The sequence below is a fragment of the Oncorhynchus keta genome, chromosome 4, assembly GCF_023373465.1.
Source record: "Oncorhynchus keta strain PuntledgeMale-10-30-2019 chromosome 4, Oket_V2, whole genome shotgun sequence".
Lineage (NCBI taxonomy): Eukaryota > Metazoa > Chordata > Actinopteri > Salmoniformes > Salmonidae > Oncorhynchus > Oncorhynchus keta.
This window is the reverse complement of record NC_068424.1, coordinates 60,327,805-60,345,046: the sequence shown is the minus strand read 5'-3', so window position 1 is coordinate 60,345,046 and position 17,242 is coordinate 60,327,805. Positions and strand designations below refer to the sequence as shown.

Here is a 17,242-nt window from a genome sequence, read left to right as displayed (position 1 = left end):
TATTCACCATCCTACACAGGGAAAAGAGGATCAGTAATGATATTCACCATCCTACACAGGGAAAAGAGGATCAGTAATGATATTCACCATCCTACACAGGGAAAAGAGGATCAGTAATGATATTCACCATCCTACACAGGGAAAAGAGGATCAGTAATGATATTCACCATCCTACACAGGGAAAAGAGGATCAGTAATGATATTCACCATCCTACACAGGGAAAAGAGGATCAGTAATGATATTCACCATCCTACACAGGGAAAAGAGGATCAGTAATGATATTCACCATCCTACACAGGGAAAAGAGGATCAGTAATGATATTCACCATCCTACACAGGGAAAAGAGGATCAGTAATGATATTCACCATCCTACACAGGGAAAAGAGGATCAGTAATGATATTCACCATCCTACACAGGGAAAAGAGGATCAGTAATGATATTCACCATCCTACACAGGGAAAAGAGGATCAGTAATGATATTCACCATTCTACAAAGGGAAAAGAGGGTTGGTTAGTAATGATATTCACCACTCTATAGAGGGAAAAGACAATTAGTAATGCTATCCAAGGTGAAGGGGACTATTTGTCATTTGCTCACAAGAGCAAAATACTATAATAATTGAGTGTTTTCATTGTGGACAGGTCTCGATTTGATTGTATACTTAAAAACAGATAAGGTATACTGGTATGGCCTTTTTGGCACATATTTGATATTCAATAAAAAATTGCCAATTCAAAAGGTTAGCTCAAAATCTCACCGTATTAGGGAATAGCAACATTACCCACAAAGTATCCATACTACCCACACTGAGTATGAAGGGCTTTTACTGTGGGAAATTAAAGTTAGGCACCCCAAAAATAAACAAATACAAAGTAATTGGTTTTATAACGCTCAGTACATGGACAAAAAGGTAATCATTAACCAACAGCTTTAGGACACACTAGGCTTCTGCATATCTGAAACCTATGATGCATTTGAAATCCGATGGAGAGAGACAGCAACATCTATGTCTGTGGACCAAACGCCCTCAGAGGGTTTTTGCTGGGCTCGTGCTAGCCGTACTGTGGTCTTTGCACAGACACCAGCGTCCGTAGGGGACACAGCTATTTTTAAAACGGACGTGGGGGGGTGGGTGGGCACTGGCGATGACAATGTTGTATTCCACCTCAGGATAACTGTTCAGTGGTCTATACCCCAGGGATGCAAACGGTTGAGGGTCCAAAAAGGTGAAACTTTTTCTCTCTCTCTGAAACATGCAAAAAAAAATCCCTGTTAGGGGTTAATGTAGGTTTTAACTAATTAAACAACAAAAGAATATGATCTAAATAATCAGTCTCGGGGTGTAAAATAAAAAGTGGGTAATGTGAAACTAACTCACAGCTAAAAAATGTAAGGAAAGCAAGCCAATGTTATTTGTTGCCTAGACTTTACTTTAAATGAGCCTTGGACACAGCCAGTATTGCTCCAAATGCGCATCACTGTTCTCTTACAGCCAGTAGTGATCTAAAGCCACCACCTCCCAAACCTTTCTCAACGGATCTACACGATTCACCTAGGTCACCTATGTGACTAGTTTACATCCCTGATACCCATCCCTGATATCCCTATCAAAGCCAAGCAGAAGGCTCATGCTAACGTAACTCAATAAAACAATTAATGCTACCTGTATTGCATGACTGACACGGCAAGTTAGTCTAGGAAACATGTAAAGTGAGTACATTTAAATGATGGAAGAGGTGCTATGCAAATGAAAATCATAATATATGACAAAGAATAAGAACTTGATTTGAGTCTTACCCCAAGTAGAAGAGCAACAGACAGGAGTAGGACAGGGCTCCCTGTACATTCACTGAACTCATCACCACACGGATTAGCTGTCAATTACAATAGAAAAGAAAATCTTCAGTAGAAACATTGTTGCATGTGACAGTGGTAAGGAAGTAGTCAATTTGATACAATAAAATAGAGTTCTAAATCAACTACACTGTCCTGAAACGAATAAACAGTTTCATACAATAAGGAACTGTACCTTGATTCATAGCAATAAAACAAAGCATATAATTAGTGCTGAGCTGCACACTGTCCATCAACATACCCCTACTATTGTAACACTGCACTGTTGTACAAAGCTGATCTTACCAGGACGGCAAGAGGAAGAGGAATGAAGCCCATTCTTCTGGCTACAGAGTCGCTGTAGTCTGTGCAGGCCTGCCCATTGACAAAAAAAGACTCAATTACACCAGTGAACAAAACCCATTGATTAAAACAGCAGGGATAATGTAACTGGATGCCTAATCACTGTGTTCAAGAGATGCTACTACGTACATTTTTCTGCCGACTGCTGACGAGATCGAAGGCCAGGCTGGCTCTGTATTCACTGTATACCTGTGGAAGAAAACAGCCACGTCATTAACACATAAACTATAACTATAAGGGTGTGTCTATTATTATACTGTATCACTCTGGTTATGTTGTTTGATATGAAACCTGTAGCCATTTGCTATGGCTCTGAGAAACAAATTGATAACACTAGACTACAAGTGACCGAATGGATTTGAAGACCGTGTTAGCTGGCAGAAATTAAGCCTAGGTCATTTTCAGGTCTCAGGGAAGGTTCCTTATCACGTGAGCATGGTTCCCCAGAACCACCGCCATTACACTCCTCCCCCCTATGACCAACTCCTCGCAGAGTAACGGGACCAATGCATCCGACTGGATTCGAACCCAGGTCTCCTGATCACCACAGGACTGTGTTAGCCCTTCGAGCTTCAGGTCTTAGGCAAGGTTTCTCACCACACAAGAGCTGGGAATGGGTCACGATTGACGGTGGGATATGGAGCAGCTATAATCCAGTTGATGAGGCTGAGGATGTGGCTGGCGTTTGGTGTGCTCGCTCTGTCGGCCTACTGGGGCATAATGTGACGTGTTGTGATTTAGAAAGAGTGCAGAGGAGGGGAGAAGACCACGGCACGCCAAAGAGGTTGAGGCACACAGCAGAGAGTGAGGACGACTGGCTAAACAGTGCCACGCTATTTTTGCTGCCTAAGCCACCGTGAAATCCAAAAAAGGGCCAACCAACTAATCCTTCAGACTTGAACAGAGCAGACCCTCTCCAGTGAACATCCGTACAATTCACAGTCACACACCCATGTGTGTTTTCCGCAGGGTTGAGGTCAATTATGTTAAAATGTAATCAATTTATTCAGTAGATTAATTAAATTCCCATTTAAGATTTTTTTTTTAAGCGCCATTTATTCCTAATGGAGATTGTTGTTGTGAATGGGGCGTTTCAATCCACTTCCTAGATTGACCTCAAAATACACTGTTCCCTCTTGGTGTGCAACCGCAAACTATATTCATTGTTTTCAGTTCATTGAACTCCCACTCATCAAATCATTAATGATCATCTCTGTGATCCGTCCTTACATCTGCCGTGATCTCGTTGAACTTGGTGATGAAGGCGTGTTTGATGATGTCCACTGCGATCTCTGAGGCGATCACCATGAAGACGTCAGGTAACAATACCCAGAGATGATCTGGAAACACACAGAAACAAGACAACTGACTTGTGAAGTGAAACTAAATCTCTGGGTGGATAAGAACATAGAGCTGAATTCTAAATGTACACTATTCTTTCATTACCTTACTGAATGTCTGGTCTTTCTTTTTAACTGACTCAATTGTACATTTCATGATTTCTTGGTTTAGTACAAATACGTTCCATCACAGGAAGAAAAAGTATTTGACGTTGACTTGAACACAAGATACAGTACAATCTTCATCACACTCACATCTGGGTCTGCAAGTCTGCCCAAATGTTTTTGGATGAGTTCTAGGTCATACCATAAGATCAGACGCGATCAGTGTACGACATTAGCATCATGACCACTGCTGACATTGTGAGGCTCTGGCTGTCGAGGGGGAATGACAGGGCCAGCTGACTGGATTAAGAGAGCGGTCAGAAAGTGCAGCCGAACTCTCATCATCATCACAATGACTTATCCACTAGGGAGTGGATGAAACGCTTTTAAAAAGGGTACCAGGATTCAGGTTATTGATGGTAGCAGTAACCGAGTGTTACAGAAATCATTTCTTAGTTCAATACAGACTGTAGCCTACATGCTACAACATTGATGAAAAATGCACCTGTTCCTGTAAACATAATTAAATGTATCCAAGCATTACTGTTGCATGTTTATCTGGTTTTGAGTGGATGGGATACAGCTTTTTGTCAGACTTGACTTTTCATAGCAGGTTAAGAGAACTTACACAGAATTAACATAACAGGTTAAGAGAATTAGGTTAAGGTTAGGAAAAGGGTTAGGGTTAGCTAAAACGTAAAAAAAATATATAAAAATACATTTTAATTTGACAAAAGCTGTATTCCTTCTAGACATGACCCGTTTAGCTGTAATGTGTGTGAAATGGTTACCTGGGTTCCATGAGAACTGCTCCATGTTCCTGAGGCAGACGATGAGCAGGAGCACATAGTTGGTGAACCGTTCCTTGATATCTAAAATTAATTTTAATAAAAATAACAAATGGCATATTGGTTACTACTTATTACTTAGAATCATGTACCAACATAGCAACAGTGAATATGGACTATCAACAAATAAGGTATCCATTTTCAAATGTACTTTCAAAGTAACGTATCATTTGGCATAAATATCATATATTAAAATCGGAAATCATGTGTGGTCTGGAACCAAGTGTAACTTGCTAAATTGACAGATCTTTAAAGGTGTGAGCAAATTGCAAGAGGGGGAAATGATTCAAGCTTATTTTCGGGTCCTTTCATTTGTGCAGAATGACAGCGACAAAGACGAAAACATGCAGCCAGCAGCCAGCAGGCACATAGAGACAGAGTTCAAAAAGCATTAAATCAATAGCGCATCTCTTCTGGGTTATCAAAGCTGAATGAACAGCTCTGATTGCTGCTTCAAAATGTTAAAAGAGAGGAGGAAGAACGGTGAGGAGGAGGTTTAACCCTTCGCTTGCCACTGAGTTTTACCCTACAGTATAGAAAGGCTCAGAGCACCGTAACAGACTCAGAGCACTGTAAAAGTTGGGTGTTTTGAACCAGAGAACTAGCTAAGTGTTAAAGATACTGTCCATAGCACACTTAAATGTTTAGTATAATGCATATGACATGTGTTACAGTAACTCACCACTGTTGGACATCTGAAAGAGGTTGTTCTTCTCAAACTTCTTGAACACACTTCCTTTGATCTCTACAAACTGTTCATGCAGGAAATAGAGGAAAAGGTATTTTAGTGCACTCTACATGTTAGCATTACATTTTGTGTGTGTGTACATGAGTGTGCGTGTACTCACGTTGTTGGACATCATGATGGTCAGAAGGGACTTATTGTGAGAGTTGAAAGCCACGTTGAGTGTTGACGCCTGGACCATGATGAGGATGGCATGCAGGACTGAGACAGAGGCTCAGGAAAACACTGAACATGGTGGCAAGAGCATCAGCTGCAGTAAGGGGTGTGTGTGTGTGTGCTCACATTGTTAAAGAAAAGGAGAGCCGCACACTCTAGGGGCTCAGATTGTTGGCATATCATTGATAGTGGACACCTTTTCCAATGACAAAATAACACTAACTGAAAAGTGATACATGCGTGAGGGTAGAAGTTGAGAGATCACACATTCCTACAGCAGAGTACTTCCTGTGTATACTTCCTAGTTCTCCATTAAGGATACAGACGTAGAACACAGCCATGATGAAATGGGGGATGACCCCTATGCTGTCTCTCTTCCTCTCTTTGGGCTCCGTGGCCGTCCAGTAGAGAGCATCAAGGATGTCTTGGCCAAATGATGAGAACAGCCTGTCGGCAACCTAAAGAGGGTAGGTAAGTAGTTAAGTCAAGTTCAGCATGGGTTAATGAACTGACATTATTGGTGGTAGACTATGACAGATTACAGCCATGACACTTCTCTAGGCCTTAGTACAGTTCATATCAGCCTAACAACTCAAACTAGAACCATGTTTAATAAGAAGACATCACCTGCTCCATTTCAGACTAAATAGGGTATCCGAGGCCCAAATCAAATACTTCGGCCAATACGAATCCCTTAAACGACTCTGGCCATACATGACTGGATCAGTGAGAGCTATATAGTGGAAGCATATTAGATCAGATTAGTACAAGAGCTCTAAATCCAACCCATTGTACCTCCAGCATGTTATAGATGATGTAGAGTTTGATGACGGACTGTCCCCGGATCAGGTGGTACATCATGCTGTAGTCCACGTAGTGCATCATGGAGTAGCACAGCACCATTATCAGTCCCTTCAAGATGTCACACACCTGGGCCGGCTGCAGCAGGAGCGAGCCACTGGCAGAACACACACATTACACATAAAGCCTAATCATACACACACACATTACACATAGAGCCTAGTCATATCTATATGTATGCATGCTCATGTATACACACACACATCTAATTTATCGTAAGCTTACTGTTAGTGGTCACACCGGTGTGACATGGGGGGGAATCTCAATTGCATGCTCTTCTCAAAATCCATTGGAGTAGAAGGTCAGATGGGAAAGACCTTTGGCTTTCTCATCCAATGGGTTTTGAGGAGTTGAGGAGAGAAGATATGAGGAGTATGTAATTGAGATTCTCCCACAGTGAACCTTGGGATGTTGGTTGACTGACAGCTTCATGCACTATTAGGCTATAGAAAGTCAGTGTGTCATGTGTGAGTCAAAGTGGTTTAATAACCCCAGAAGAATGACTGTCCAGTTATTTTAAACATCAATGACAATTTTTATTAAGCAGCATTAACAATATGAATATGAAACTTGTGTGTACTCCGGTTGATCAAGGTAGGATCTAACATTCAACACATAAGTAGATGGTTGGGGCGGGGGTGAAGAATGAAGTAGCTCACCAAATCTGTCACATGAACACATGCACATTTTAATATTATTCATATAGCCTGCCTTTTTAATGTATGTTACACCCATAATGAGTAGGCTAAATGAAAGGTAATGGCAGGCAGAATGAGGGCATGTTAGGGGCTTGAGTCTCTGTTAGGAAGTAGATCAAGACGTAGCTGGTGAAAGGCTACTAAATAGACTGATCTACTGTATGTCTAAGCTAATAACTACAGTATACTACTAGTACCCACCACTCAACTACACATTATTCAAACTAGGGGCAGTATTCAAAACGATTGCAGGTGGTGGATTTCTGAATAGTGTTTTCAAAAGTGTGTTTGTTTTGTACAGCAGCCTGTCCCTAATGGAAGGAGTTGACAATGTGATATGCAGAAATCCCCTACCGGCAATAGACTGAATAATGGCATAAGACCCCACGAATGAGACTATCCATCACCACCCTCACCTTAGGGAACTTAAAGAAGTTCCCAAAAAAACAATTTCAAGGGATTGGAAGAAGAAGAAAACAAATGCACCTTTTAAGATCCATCAATACTTGCGTTAAGACTTGGAATAAGTTAAGGAAACTGCTATAGAATGGCTAAAGCATCACAAGGAGAACGGTAGGGGAGGTGCAAAACAGCTCAATATCTCAGGCTGTCTGTCAGGAGGTTATTTTGGGAGGGTGGCAGTGACGCTGGGATGAGACAGAGGAGCTCGAGTTTAGGAAGTGCAAATTAGAATCCTTAATCAAGTGTCTCTTCCACTTCCCAAATAGTGCGCAGTGAGGTATGAAAGGAAGCAAACAGAGTTTATCATCATAAAGATTATGGCAAGATGGACTTAAGATCATTGTTGATAAATATTGGGGGCCAGGAAGATTTACTCTCACTTAATCATCTAGACCAGGGTTTCCCTAACTCTGTCCTGGGGCCCCTGCTGGGTGCACATTTTCAGTTTTGCCCTAGCACTACATAGCTGTGTAGTTCTAGGGCGAAAAACAAAACATGCACCGGGGGGCCCCAGGACCGAACGTGGGAAACCCTGCTATAGATGACTGAATAAGTGAAAGCAAATCTAATAGAGATCAGCCTCAAGGAGAGATAGAATATATTATATACCAACTCATACAGGGGTATGAACAAGATGAATTCACTGCTTGTGCTCTATCACCATCTACTGGCGGGACTCAGACATAGACCTCAACCACATTCTATTGGATCTTTGCTGAGGAGTGGCCAGTGAGTGACCCATAACATCACAATGCTGAAGCTGTTCAAGTAAAATGTGTACTCTCTGTCCTGCCAGTGTATGCCAGGCCCTGTGCCACCCCGCCCCCACCAGCCAGCACCATGAATCTGATAGCCCGAGCTGACTGACTGCAGCTCAGGCCAACAACCGGTGTGTGTGTGTGTGTAAAGGTCAGTCATGCTTTGCTGCCATGCAGACAGACAAAGGGCATGCAGCATCATCAAACGGATCCCACAAAGGCTACAGCCATCAGCGGTGAGCTGTACTGTGTGAGAGGAGCAGAATTCTGGACAAAGTCCTGGTATACTGTTATTGGCATACAAAATGTGGTTGTTCTCGGAGGTGTGAAAACAAAAAAGAAAAAAACATTCTCTGGGGGCATCACAAATTTGAAAGATTCAGTGTGTCGACACAGTTGTTCCTCAGTTACGGCAATATTATCTTTGGACTACTACTGAAATTACAATACATTACCTTTGGCCTACTACGACAGGGAAACGGCCAAGCCACCAAAAACGACACTCAAAGATCCATAGGAGTGGACTTGGGAAACAACCTATGCAATTTCATAGGCATTTTCTGTATGGGGTGAATCAGGTTCATTTGTTCCGATGTTTTCAAGCTAAGGCTTTATAAACCATGAAGGAGTTCAACAACATCCGATCCTCAACTCTGGAAGCTTATTTGAGATGTGGTCAATAATTATCACGTTTTCCAAGAAAATACTTCAATAAAGCAGACAGTCACAGTGCCTGATTACAACCTCTGTGTTCATGTGGGGATGGAGAAAGTGAGGGTGCTGTAACAAGGTTGTATCACCCATCCACCCCCCCCCCCTCCATTCTCAAATCAGCCCTACATAATATTCTGCGTACCGTACATACTCTGGATATAAATCTTTCACACAGGAGTCCTCAACCAAACAAGGAGAACTTCACATTGTTGGTGTGTTGTAATTTGATGTTGAGCATTTCAACAAGGCAGGAGCTTTGTTAGGCCTATACCCTGGAAATCAGTTTGATGGGCCAATCTTGTTGAAGAAACTATGTCCACTATGTACAGGGCCTATAGACAGTCTACATTCCCTTCAACTTTTTTCACATTTTGTTGCGTTACAAAGTGGGATTGAAATATATTGAATTGCCATTTTTGTCATCGATCTACACACAAAACTCCATAATGTCAAAGTGAAAGGAAAGTCCTACACATTTTTACAAAGTAATACAAATTCAATAACTAAAATATAGTCGTTGCATAAGTATTCACCCCTTTGTTTAAACAAGCCTAAATGAGTTCACAAGTCAAATGTGGCTTAACAAATCACAAGTTATTTGGACTCTGACATGATTTTTTAATGACTAACCCTTCCTCTGTCCCCCATGCATACAACGTCTGAAAGGTCCCTCAGTCAAGTACTGAATTTCAAGCACAGATTCAACTACAAAAGACAAGGGAGCTTTTTGAAAGCATCATAAAGAATGGCAATGATTGATGGATGGGTAACAATAGCAAATCAGACATTGAATATAAAGGTATCTTTAAACATGGTCAAGATAATATTTATGCTGTGGATGATGTATTAAACCAACTAGACACATCAAAGATGCAGTCGTCCTTCTGAACTGAGCTGCAAGGCAGGAAGGAAACCGCTCAGGGATGTTACCAAGAGGTCATTGATGATTTTTGAAACATCTCTGGACTGATTGATGGACTCCACAATAACGACCTTAATGAGAGTGAAATGAATAATACAAATATACAAAATATTCCAATATGCAACAAGGCACTAAATTAATACTGCAAAAAAACATGTCAAAGGAATACACTTTTTGGCCTAATTGCAAAGCCTTATGTTTGGGGCAAATCCAACACATCACTGAGTAATGTCTCCTTATTTTCATGAATGGTGGTGGATGCATCATGGTATGAGTATGCTTGATATTGCAAAGACTGAGGAGTTTTTCAGGATGAAAAGAAACAGAAAAGAGCTAAGCACAGGCAAAATACTACAGGAAAACCTGCTTCAGTCTGCTTTACACCAGACACTGGGAGAGGAATTCCCCTTTCAGCGGGATAATAACCTACAACACAAAGCCAAATCTACACTGGAGTTGCTTACCAAGAAGACAATGAATGTTCCTGTGTGGCCAAGTTACAGTTGACTTAAATCTGCATGGCAAGACTTAAATTACTCTCTAGCCATGATCCCCAACACTTTGACAGAGCTTGAAGAATTTTGAAAATAATTAAAAATGGGCAAACATAGCTCTTACGAGACTTACCCAGAAAGACTCACAGCTGTAAATCACTGCCAAAGATGTTTCTAACACGTATTGACTCAGGGAGGTGAATACTTATCGAATCAAGATATATTAGCGGTTTATTTCTCATTAGTAAAAAAAATTACAAATAAAAACTTCCACTCTGAAATTACAGTAGTTTGTGTAGATCTTTGACAAAAAAATGACAATTAAATACATTTCAATCCCACTTTGTAACACTATAAAATGTGAAGAAAACCCAAGGGGGGTGTAGACTTTCTATAGGCCCTGTATCTGGGCCCTTGCAGGGAAATCGTACAATTTAGTATACGTGTTGCCGTATATAGCACAGCCCTGTTTGTGAACACTACTAATAGTGGCTTTTGCATGGAGCATGAAGAATACAGCACAAAGCTGCATATCAGGACAAACAAGATGGAGGTGGTGAAATCATAAATATAAGTGATGAAGCTGTGGCAGGCGTGAGACGAGCATACCTGCTCCGATTGCAGTAGGGGCATAAGTGTGCCCTGCAGGGAAAGAAGGCAAGGGAAGAGAGTGATCTTTGTACAGACCAGTCACAGGCAAACTGAGTGAGAACAATACTTACTGTGGATTATAAACCTAGATAACGTACGGATCAGTCTCCAGAAAAGCCGAATCCTAACTAGAGATATGAGCAAATTCCGGTTTTCATGCAAATCTCATTAATATCAAGGTGTGATTTCTGTGAAGTTAGGATTATGCCCCACTTGGGGAACTAGGCCTATTTTGGGGGGAAACTGGGTGAGATAATCCTACACATATTGCCTTAGTAACAATGAATCATTTATGTTATAGATAGATATGGTAGTGGTCACGTAGCACCCCTAATTCAAAAGTAATCATGCAGTGTTTTTTCGTCAGTGTCAGAGGTGCGTTCACACATCTACAAAACGTTCAGATAGAAATACATTTGGTAGACTAGACATGCATTTCAGATCTATTCACTGCATTTCTATCGCAACCCAGAGAGTGTGTGTGTGGGGGGGGCTCACCGGAGGCCGCAGCAGGGCAGGGTGAAGAGGTGTAGCAGGGCCAGCAGCACCCGGAGGGGCAGCAGAGTGAACACATAGAGGAAGGCATCCAGACACAGGAAGAAGCCAAAGATCATCAGCTGGAGGGGAGAACACAACACACACACAGGTAAAACACGGTTGCTCAATCACACCTACAAATAGAGCAACTGTGTGTGTGTGGGCTGTGTGTGAGTTTAAAAAGCTTCAGTGTTTGTTGGTCGCTCTATATAGAATGGCACGTTTTCATTTTCACAGGGCAAGCCCTATAGTAGATTTTGAAATAGTTCAGTAAACATGAAAATGCTAACTACTATAGTATGCACACACACACACAGGTTAAACATGGGCACTGTGTGTCTACAGTAAGCTTGGCATATTTTAATTTTGACAGGTTATCGGCATGTTCAAAGATGACTTGGGTTGTGCTACTTTGAATGTAGTGTAGAATTTCCTGGTATGAGACAGCAAGATTGAGGTAGACTACAGGCTAAAACACACACACACACACACACACACACACACACACACACACACACTAGGCTAAGTATTAAGCCATTTGTTTGGCTCCATATTATTCTATGATAATCAAAAAACATTGGTAGAGGTCATACGTCAACACCACACATCAGACTTGACCCACCGGTTCCTCTCAGAGGTTTGTATTTTACAAAAAGAGGAATATGCTACAAGAAACAATCCATTTCAATCCCATTTTAACCAAAACATGTTTTCAAAATGTAATGATTACCTTTCATCTTGAAAGGAATTGTCACAGTCTACACATCACACTCAATACAACGTTTGAAGAGAAATTAAAATATACACCTAAGATGCAAATTTTGAGGAAGCAGGGTTAAAAGGGCAAAAAGCCTGCAAACATGAGCCCCACACATACCTTCTCAAATAGCAAATACCATCTGAGACCAGTCATCTCATGATGAGGGAGGTTATTAAGCACATGCCAGCTTCAGTAAGTCCTGCGTTAACCTCACAAACAGCAGTAGTGATGGTGTTGCAACACTTCCCGTTTCCCACCAGGAAGTGAGTAGTGGGGGTTGGGTTAAAGAGAGTCACAAGTCACTCTTTCATTGGTCGGTCCCTGACTTCTCTCTTCAGGTATTGTAGCATACTTCAGGCAGAGATTCTAGACCTAGATTTGTTTACACACATTTCTCAGATCTCCAGGGCATGGCATGCTATGGCTAGCCAGTGAGGGTTGGAGTGGGGATGTAGATTAAGCTAGGTGATGACTGATCTACACTGATGTTCAGTCTCAGTGTGAAGGTCTGAGGGCGCACTGTTGCCCAAGGGCAAATTCCAAATGAAAAATAGCAATGATGTGAAGGTTGTGGTCCATTTGATTTTTACAGTACCTTCAGAAAGTATTCATACCCCTTGACTTTTAGTTTTTACCCCTCTCCAGTGAACTTCAAACCCACATTCAACCACAAAGACCAGGAAGGTTTTCCAATGCCTCACAAAGAAGGGCAGCTATTGGTAAAAAAAATGAAAAGCAGACGTTGAATATCCCTTTGAGCATGGGGAAGTTATTACACTTTGGATGGTGTATCAATACGCCAGTAACTACAAAGATACAGGCATCCTTCATAACTGCCAGAGAGGAAGGAAACAGCTCAGGGATCTCACCAGGAGGCCAATGGTGACTTTAAAACAGATACAAAGTTTAATGCCTGTGATAGTTTTTTCCTAAGGATGGATCAACAACATTGTAGTTTACGCCACAATACTAACCTAAATGATAAGAGTGAAAAGAAGGAAGCCTGTACAAAATAAAAAAAAATAAAAAACATACATCCTGTTTGCAACAAGGCACTAAAGCAATTCACTTTTTGTCCTGAATACAAAGGGTTATGTTTAGGACAAATCAAATACATGCACCTGTTAAGAAATTAACTGTGAAAACGGTTTGAGTCCTCTAGATTCATGATTAATTGAACAATTGTATGGTTAAATTTAGAACAACAATTCCATTTAGTGACTATCCCTGCCGGCATGTTCCCCATTCAACACACCTCAGGTTGAGCTTACTTCACTGAACTAGTCTCTGCTTGTCCACAGATAGCAATGTTCGAGAAAATGCAGAAGTTTGGCAAAGACATCACTGTCCCAGAAAATCACATTGCATTCTACTATGGCTGTGGCAGTCATGACATTTTGTCAAAAGGTTATTAAAGGGTCTGAATGGTTATGTGAATAAAGTATCTATTTTTTATTTGTAATAAATTAGCAAAAATGTCTTAAAACCTGTTTTCGCTTTGTCCTTATGGGGTATTGTGTTGAGATAGCAGTTTTTAAAAATGTAATCCATTTTAGAATAAGGCTGTAGAATAACAAAATATTGAAAAAGTAAAGGGGTCTGAATACTTTCCCGAAGGTACTGCATGCATAAGCTCTAATATACATATGGATGTTTTGAATTAATCTTCACCTTAGAAAAAGCACTGTCCATTTCCTTGTGCATCTTTGAAACATCCACAACGACCATGTTTTCCACTAAGTTTCATCCGGTTGTTGAACTTCTTTCTTTAAATTGACCTATGAGGCGAGTTTTAAAAGCATGACACTGTTTTGATGATAAGTGTTTGATGTGATTTTCGATTGCATCAAAATGGTTAGAGAGACAACAGAGCGCTGAGTACCAGGCCATTAGGACCTGGGGGTCGTTACCAAGTTGGGTACTGAACGCATGTCTAGAGTGCATAAGAGGAGATTACCATGACTCGATGGTCAAGTGGAATTGGTCTCCGGTCATGACTTATGACTGCCGGTGTGGCGGTAATACAGTCACCGCAACAGCCCTAGGTTCAAAGAATTGCTGAACAGTGAACCATCATATTTCTGTATAAAATATCTAATAATTAAGGAGAAGGATTGCTGTTTTGAATTTGGTCAAGTTAGTGTGGTAGAGGAGGGAAAAATATTGTTATCCATCATTGATAAGCCACCAGGTACAGACAACCTTGATGGGAAACTGTTGAGAATGCCACCCCTATTTGCTAGATCTTTAACCAAAGCCTAAAAGAGTGTGTGTGTCCACAGGCGTGGAAGGAAGCTAAAGTAATTCCACTGCCTAAAAATAGTAAAGCACCCTTTGCTGGTTCTAACAGCTGCCCAATCAATTTGCTGACTCAGATGATTGGTTAAAATATGATAGTTGGAGCTGTATTGTTAAATTTCAGTGCAGCCTTTGATGTTATTGATCATAATTTGTTATTGAAGAAACTCACTTGCAATGGCTTTACATCACCTGCCATAACACGGTTGGAGAGTTATTTATCCAATAGAACCCAGAGAGTGTTCTTCAATGGAAGCTTCTCTAACATCAGATAGTTTATTAAAAAAGTAGTCCCAGAAGAGTAGCTTTCTCAGAGCACACACACACACCTTCCCAATAGTTGGGGGTTTTGAGGAGAGAAATAAAGGCATTGGTAAATGTACCTATTTCTGGTATCAGAATTTAGTGCAGAGGTTTATTATTCCCAGGTGAGTTTACAGAGGTGCATTTATGGAAATCTTTGTAACATATTCCATTGAAAATGTAAACAACACCATCTACTGGTTCTATAGAGGGGCGGCAGCGTAGCCTAGTGGTTAGAGCGTTGGACTAGTCACCGGAAGGTTGCGAGTTCAAACCCCCCAGCAACCCCCGAGCAACAAGGTACAAATCTGTCGTTCTGCCCCTGAACAGGCAGTTAACCCACTGTTCCCAGGCCGTAATTGAAAATAAGAATATGTTCTTAACTGACTTGCCTGGTTAAATAAAGGTTAAAAAAAATAAAAAATAGAGACGCTGCATCACAACGACACTTCGCTAAGAATTATGTGAATAATCAACTCAATAAACGTTGGTTAATATACTGCCTGGCAAGTTCGATGTATTAGTATCCAGTTAACTAGTTATCATACCGGTAACTTACTGCTGGAATGCTATGCGGTTCGTAAGGATAGCGTAGCTAACAAATTGTTAGCCAACATAACGTGTAACGCAACTTACTTGAAAAGGTATTACATTTTCTTGACATTTGTCATTAATGAATGAATGAATTTGTATTCGCTCGTCGGACTATTTTCTGCCATTTTCTTCAAATCTGAAAATGTGAAGCCACGCCCATTTTCTGAAGAATTGCATTGTGGGCCCTAAAAGTATGAAAATAGTGTCCTCTGTGTGTATACTTCGTATTTTGGAAAATTTAGTACGACTTCTGGGAACTTTTGGCATACTACCAATATCCATACCATGACCAGTATATACTCAATTCACGTCACAAATAGTATGGTGAGTGCGGTTAGTATGAGTATTCGAACACAACTCATGTCTATGACAGCATACCGAAAAACATTCTGGGCTGCAATAATAGGCAATAGCAATAAATGACAGAGAAAGAACTATATATTCTCTGTATACTAATTTGTGTCAACTCTATAAAAAATGTGATATGAATATTAATACAAAATTTGAATATTAATTTCACTGGAAATACCAGATGCTCCAGAACATTACCAAGGGCAATGTTAAACAAACACTGTTGAATTGTCCTTTTTGTGTGGTTATCTGTGTGTGTGGTTCCCAGGGGGCCTCTACTGTACCTACCTTTTCCAGTTCTCTGGGAATGCGCATGCATGTGTACACTCTCTCTCTGCGCTCCGTGTATTTTGCTTCGTTGTGCTCCAGGAAGTAGCCCCGGGTCAGCTCAGCACACAGGAAGCGTGCCAGCGACGGATCTGGAAAAACATTATGACAACACTTAGCGTTCTGTTACCACATGGCTATTGTCCCTCCACAGTCACTGTTCACGCTCCTGGTGATCAACACAATGGCCAAAATACATGGCAGTGTTCTAACTGTGGGAAGCTCTGACACAGAAAACAAAATATATCATGAATGAAAATGTGAGGGAAAGGAAATTTCTCTTTTGAAAATGAAGGAAAGAATGACACACCAATCATTGCCTAAATAAGACAAAGTAGCCTAACCATTCATATAGGACTGGTGGCGACCCATCATTCAGGGCAGAGCCCCACCTGTTTTGAGCCCAATATTTTTGGCAAAACAATAATTAAATACAAAACAGGGGCTTGCCTGTTGTGCATGTTTTTTTGGCATTAATATGCATCACATATCAGTTTGCAAAAAATGTAAAAAGATGTATATATATATATATTACACTAACAATCAAAAGTTTGGAGTCACTTAGAAAAGTCCTTGTTTTTGAAAGAGAAGCAACTTTTTTGTCCATTAAAATAATATAAAATTGATCAGAAATAGTGTTAATATATTGTTAATGCTGTAAATGAATATTGTAGTTGGAAATGGCTGATTTTTAATGGAATATCTATGAAGGCTATTCCATGCGAGAAATTGCCAAGAAACTGAACATGTTGTACAATGCTGTGTACTACTCCCTTCACAGAAAAGTGCAAACTGTCTCTAACCAGAATAGAAAGAGTAGGAGGCCCCAGTGCACAACTGAGCAAAATAACAAGTACATTAGAGTGTCTAGTTTGAGAAACAGACGCCTCACAAGTCCTCAACTGGCAGCTTCATTAAATAGTATCCGCAAAACACCAGTCTCAATGTCAACAATGAAGAGGCGAAGAAGCCTTTAAAAATGATAAACTTGGATTAGCTAACACAACGTGCCACTGGAACACAGGAGTGATGGTTGCTGATAATGGGCCTCTGTACACCTATGTAGATATACCATATTTAAAAAAAAAAACGTTTTTAAAAATCAACCATTTCAAGCT

At 40.7% G+C, this 17,242-nt stretch overlaps 1 protein-coding gene across 6 annotated transcripts in view; it reads right to left on the bottom strand.

The window, feature by feature from the left end:
* Window positions 1-17,242, bottom strand: part of LOC118379759 (transmembrane anterior posterior transformation protein 1 homolog) — a 28,601-nt gene that overhangs the window by 7,757 nt on the left and 3,602 nt on the right. The window contains exons 2-13 of one of the 6 annotated variants that reach the window (XM_035766772.2): window positions 16,086-16,216; window positions 11,453-11,571; window positions 10,913-10,945; window positions 6,190-6,352; window positions 5,717-5,852; window positions 5,342-5,439; window positions 5,176-5,245; window positions 4,437-4,517; window positions 3,431-3,540; window positions 2,330-2,389; window positions 2,144-2,212; window positions 1,802-1,878 (exon numbers count right to left, since the gene is read on the bottom strand). In XM_035766772.2, coding sequence (XP_035622665.1) covers window positions 1,802-1,878; window positions 2,144-2,212; window positions 2,330-2,389; window positions 3,431-3,540; window positions 4,437-4,517; window positions 5,176-5,245; window positions 5,342-5,439; window positions 5,717-5,852; window positions 6,190-6,352; window positions 10,913-10,945; window positions 11,453-11,571; window positions 16,086-16,216 — 1,147 coding nt within the window. Of the gene's footprint in view, window positions 1-1,801; window positions 1,879-2,143; window positions 2,213-2,329; window positions 2,390-3,430; window positions 3,541-4,436; window positions 4,518-5,175; window positions 5,246-5,341; window positions 5,440-5,716; window positions 5,853-6,189; window positions 6,353-10,912; window positions 10,946-11,452; window positions 11,572-12,368; window positions 12,507-15,488; window positions 15,582-16,085; window positions 16,217-17,242 lie in introns of those variants that run through there. The other 5 variants (XM_052511682.1, XM_035766787.2, XM_035766780.2 and 2 more) reach the window with 5 other exon arrangements.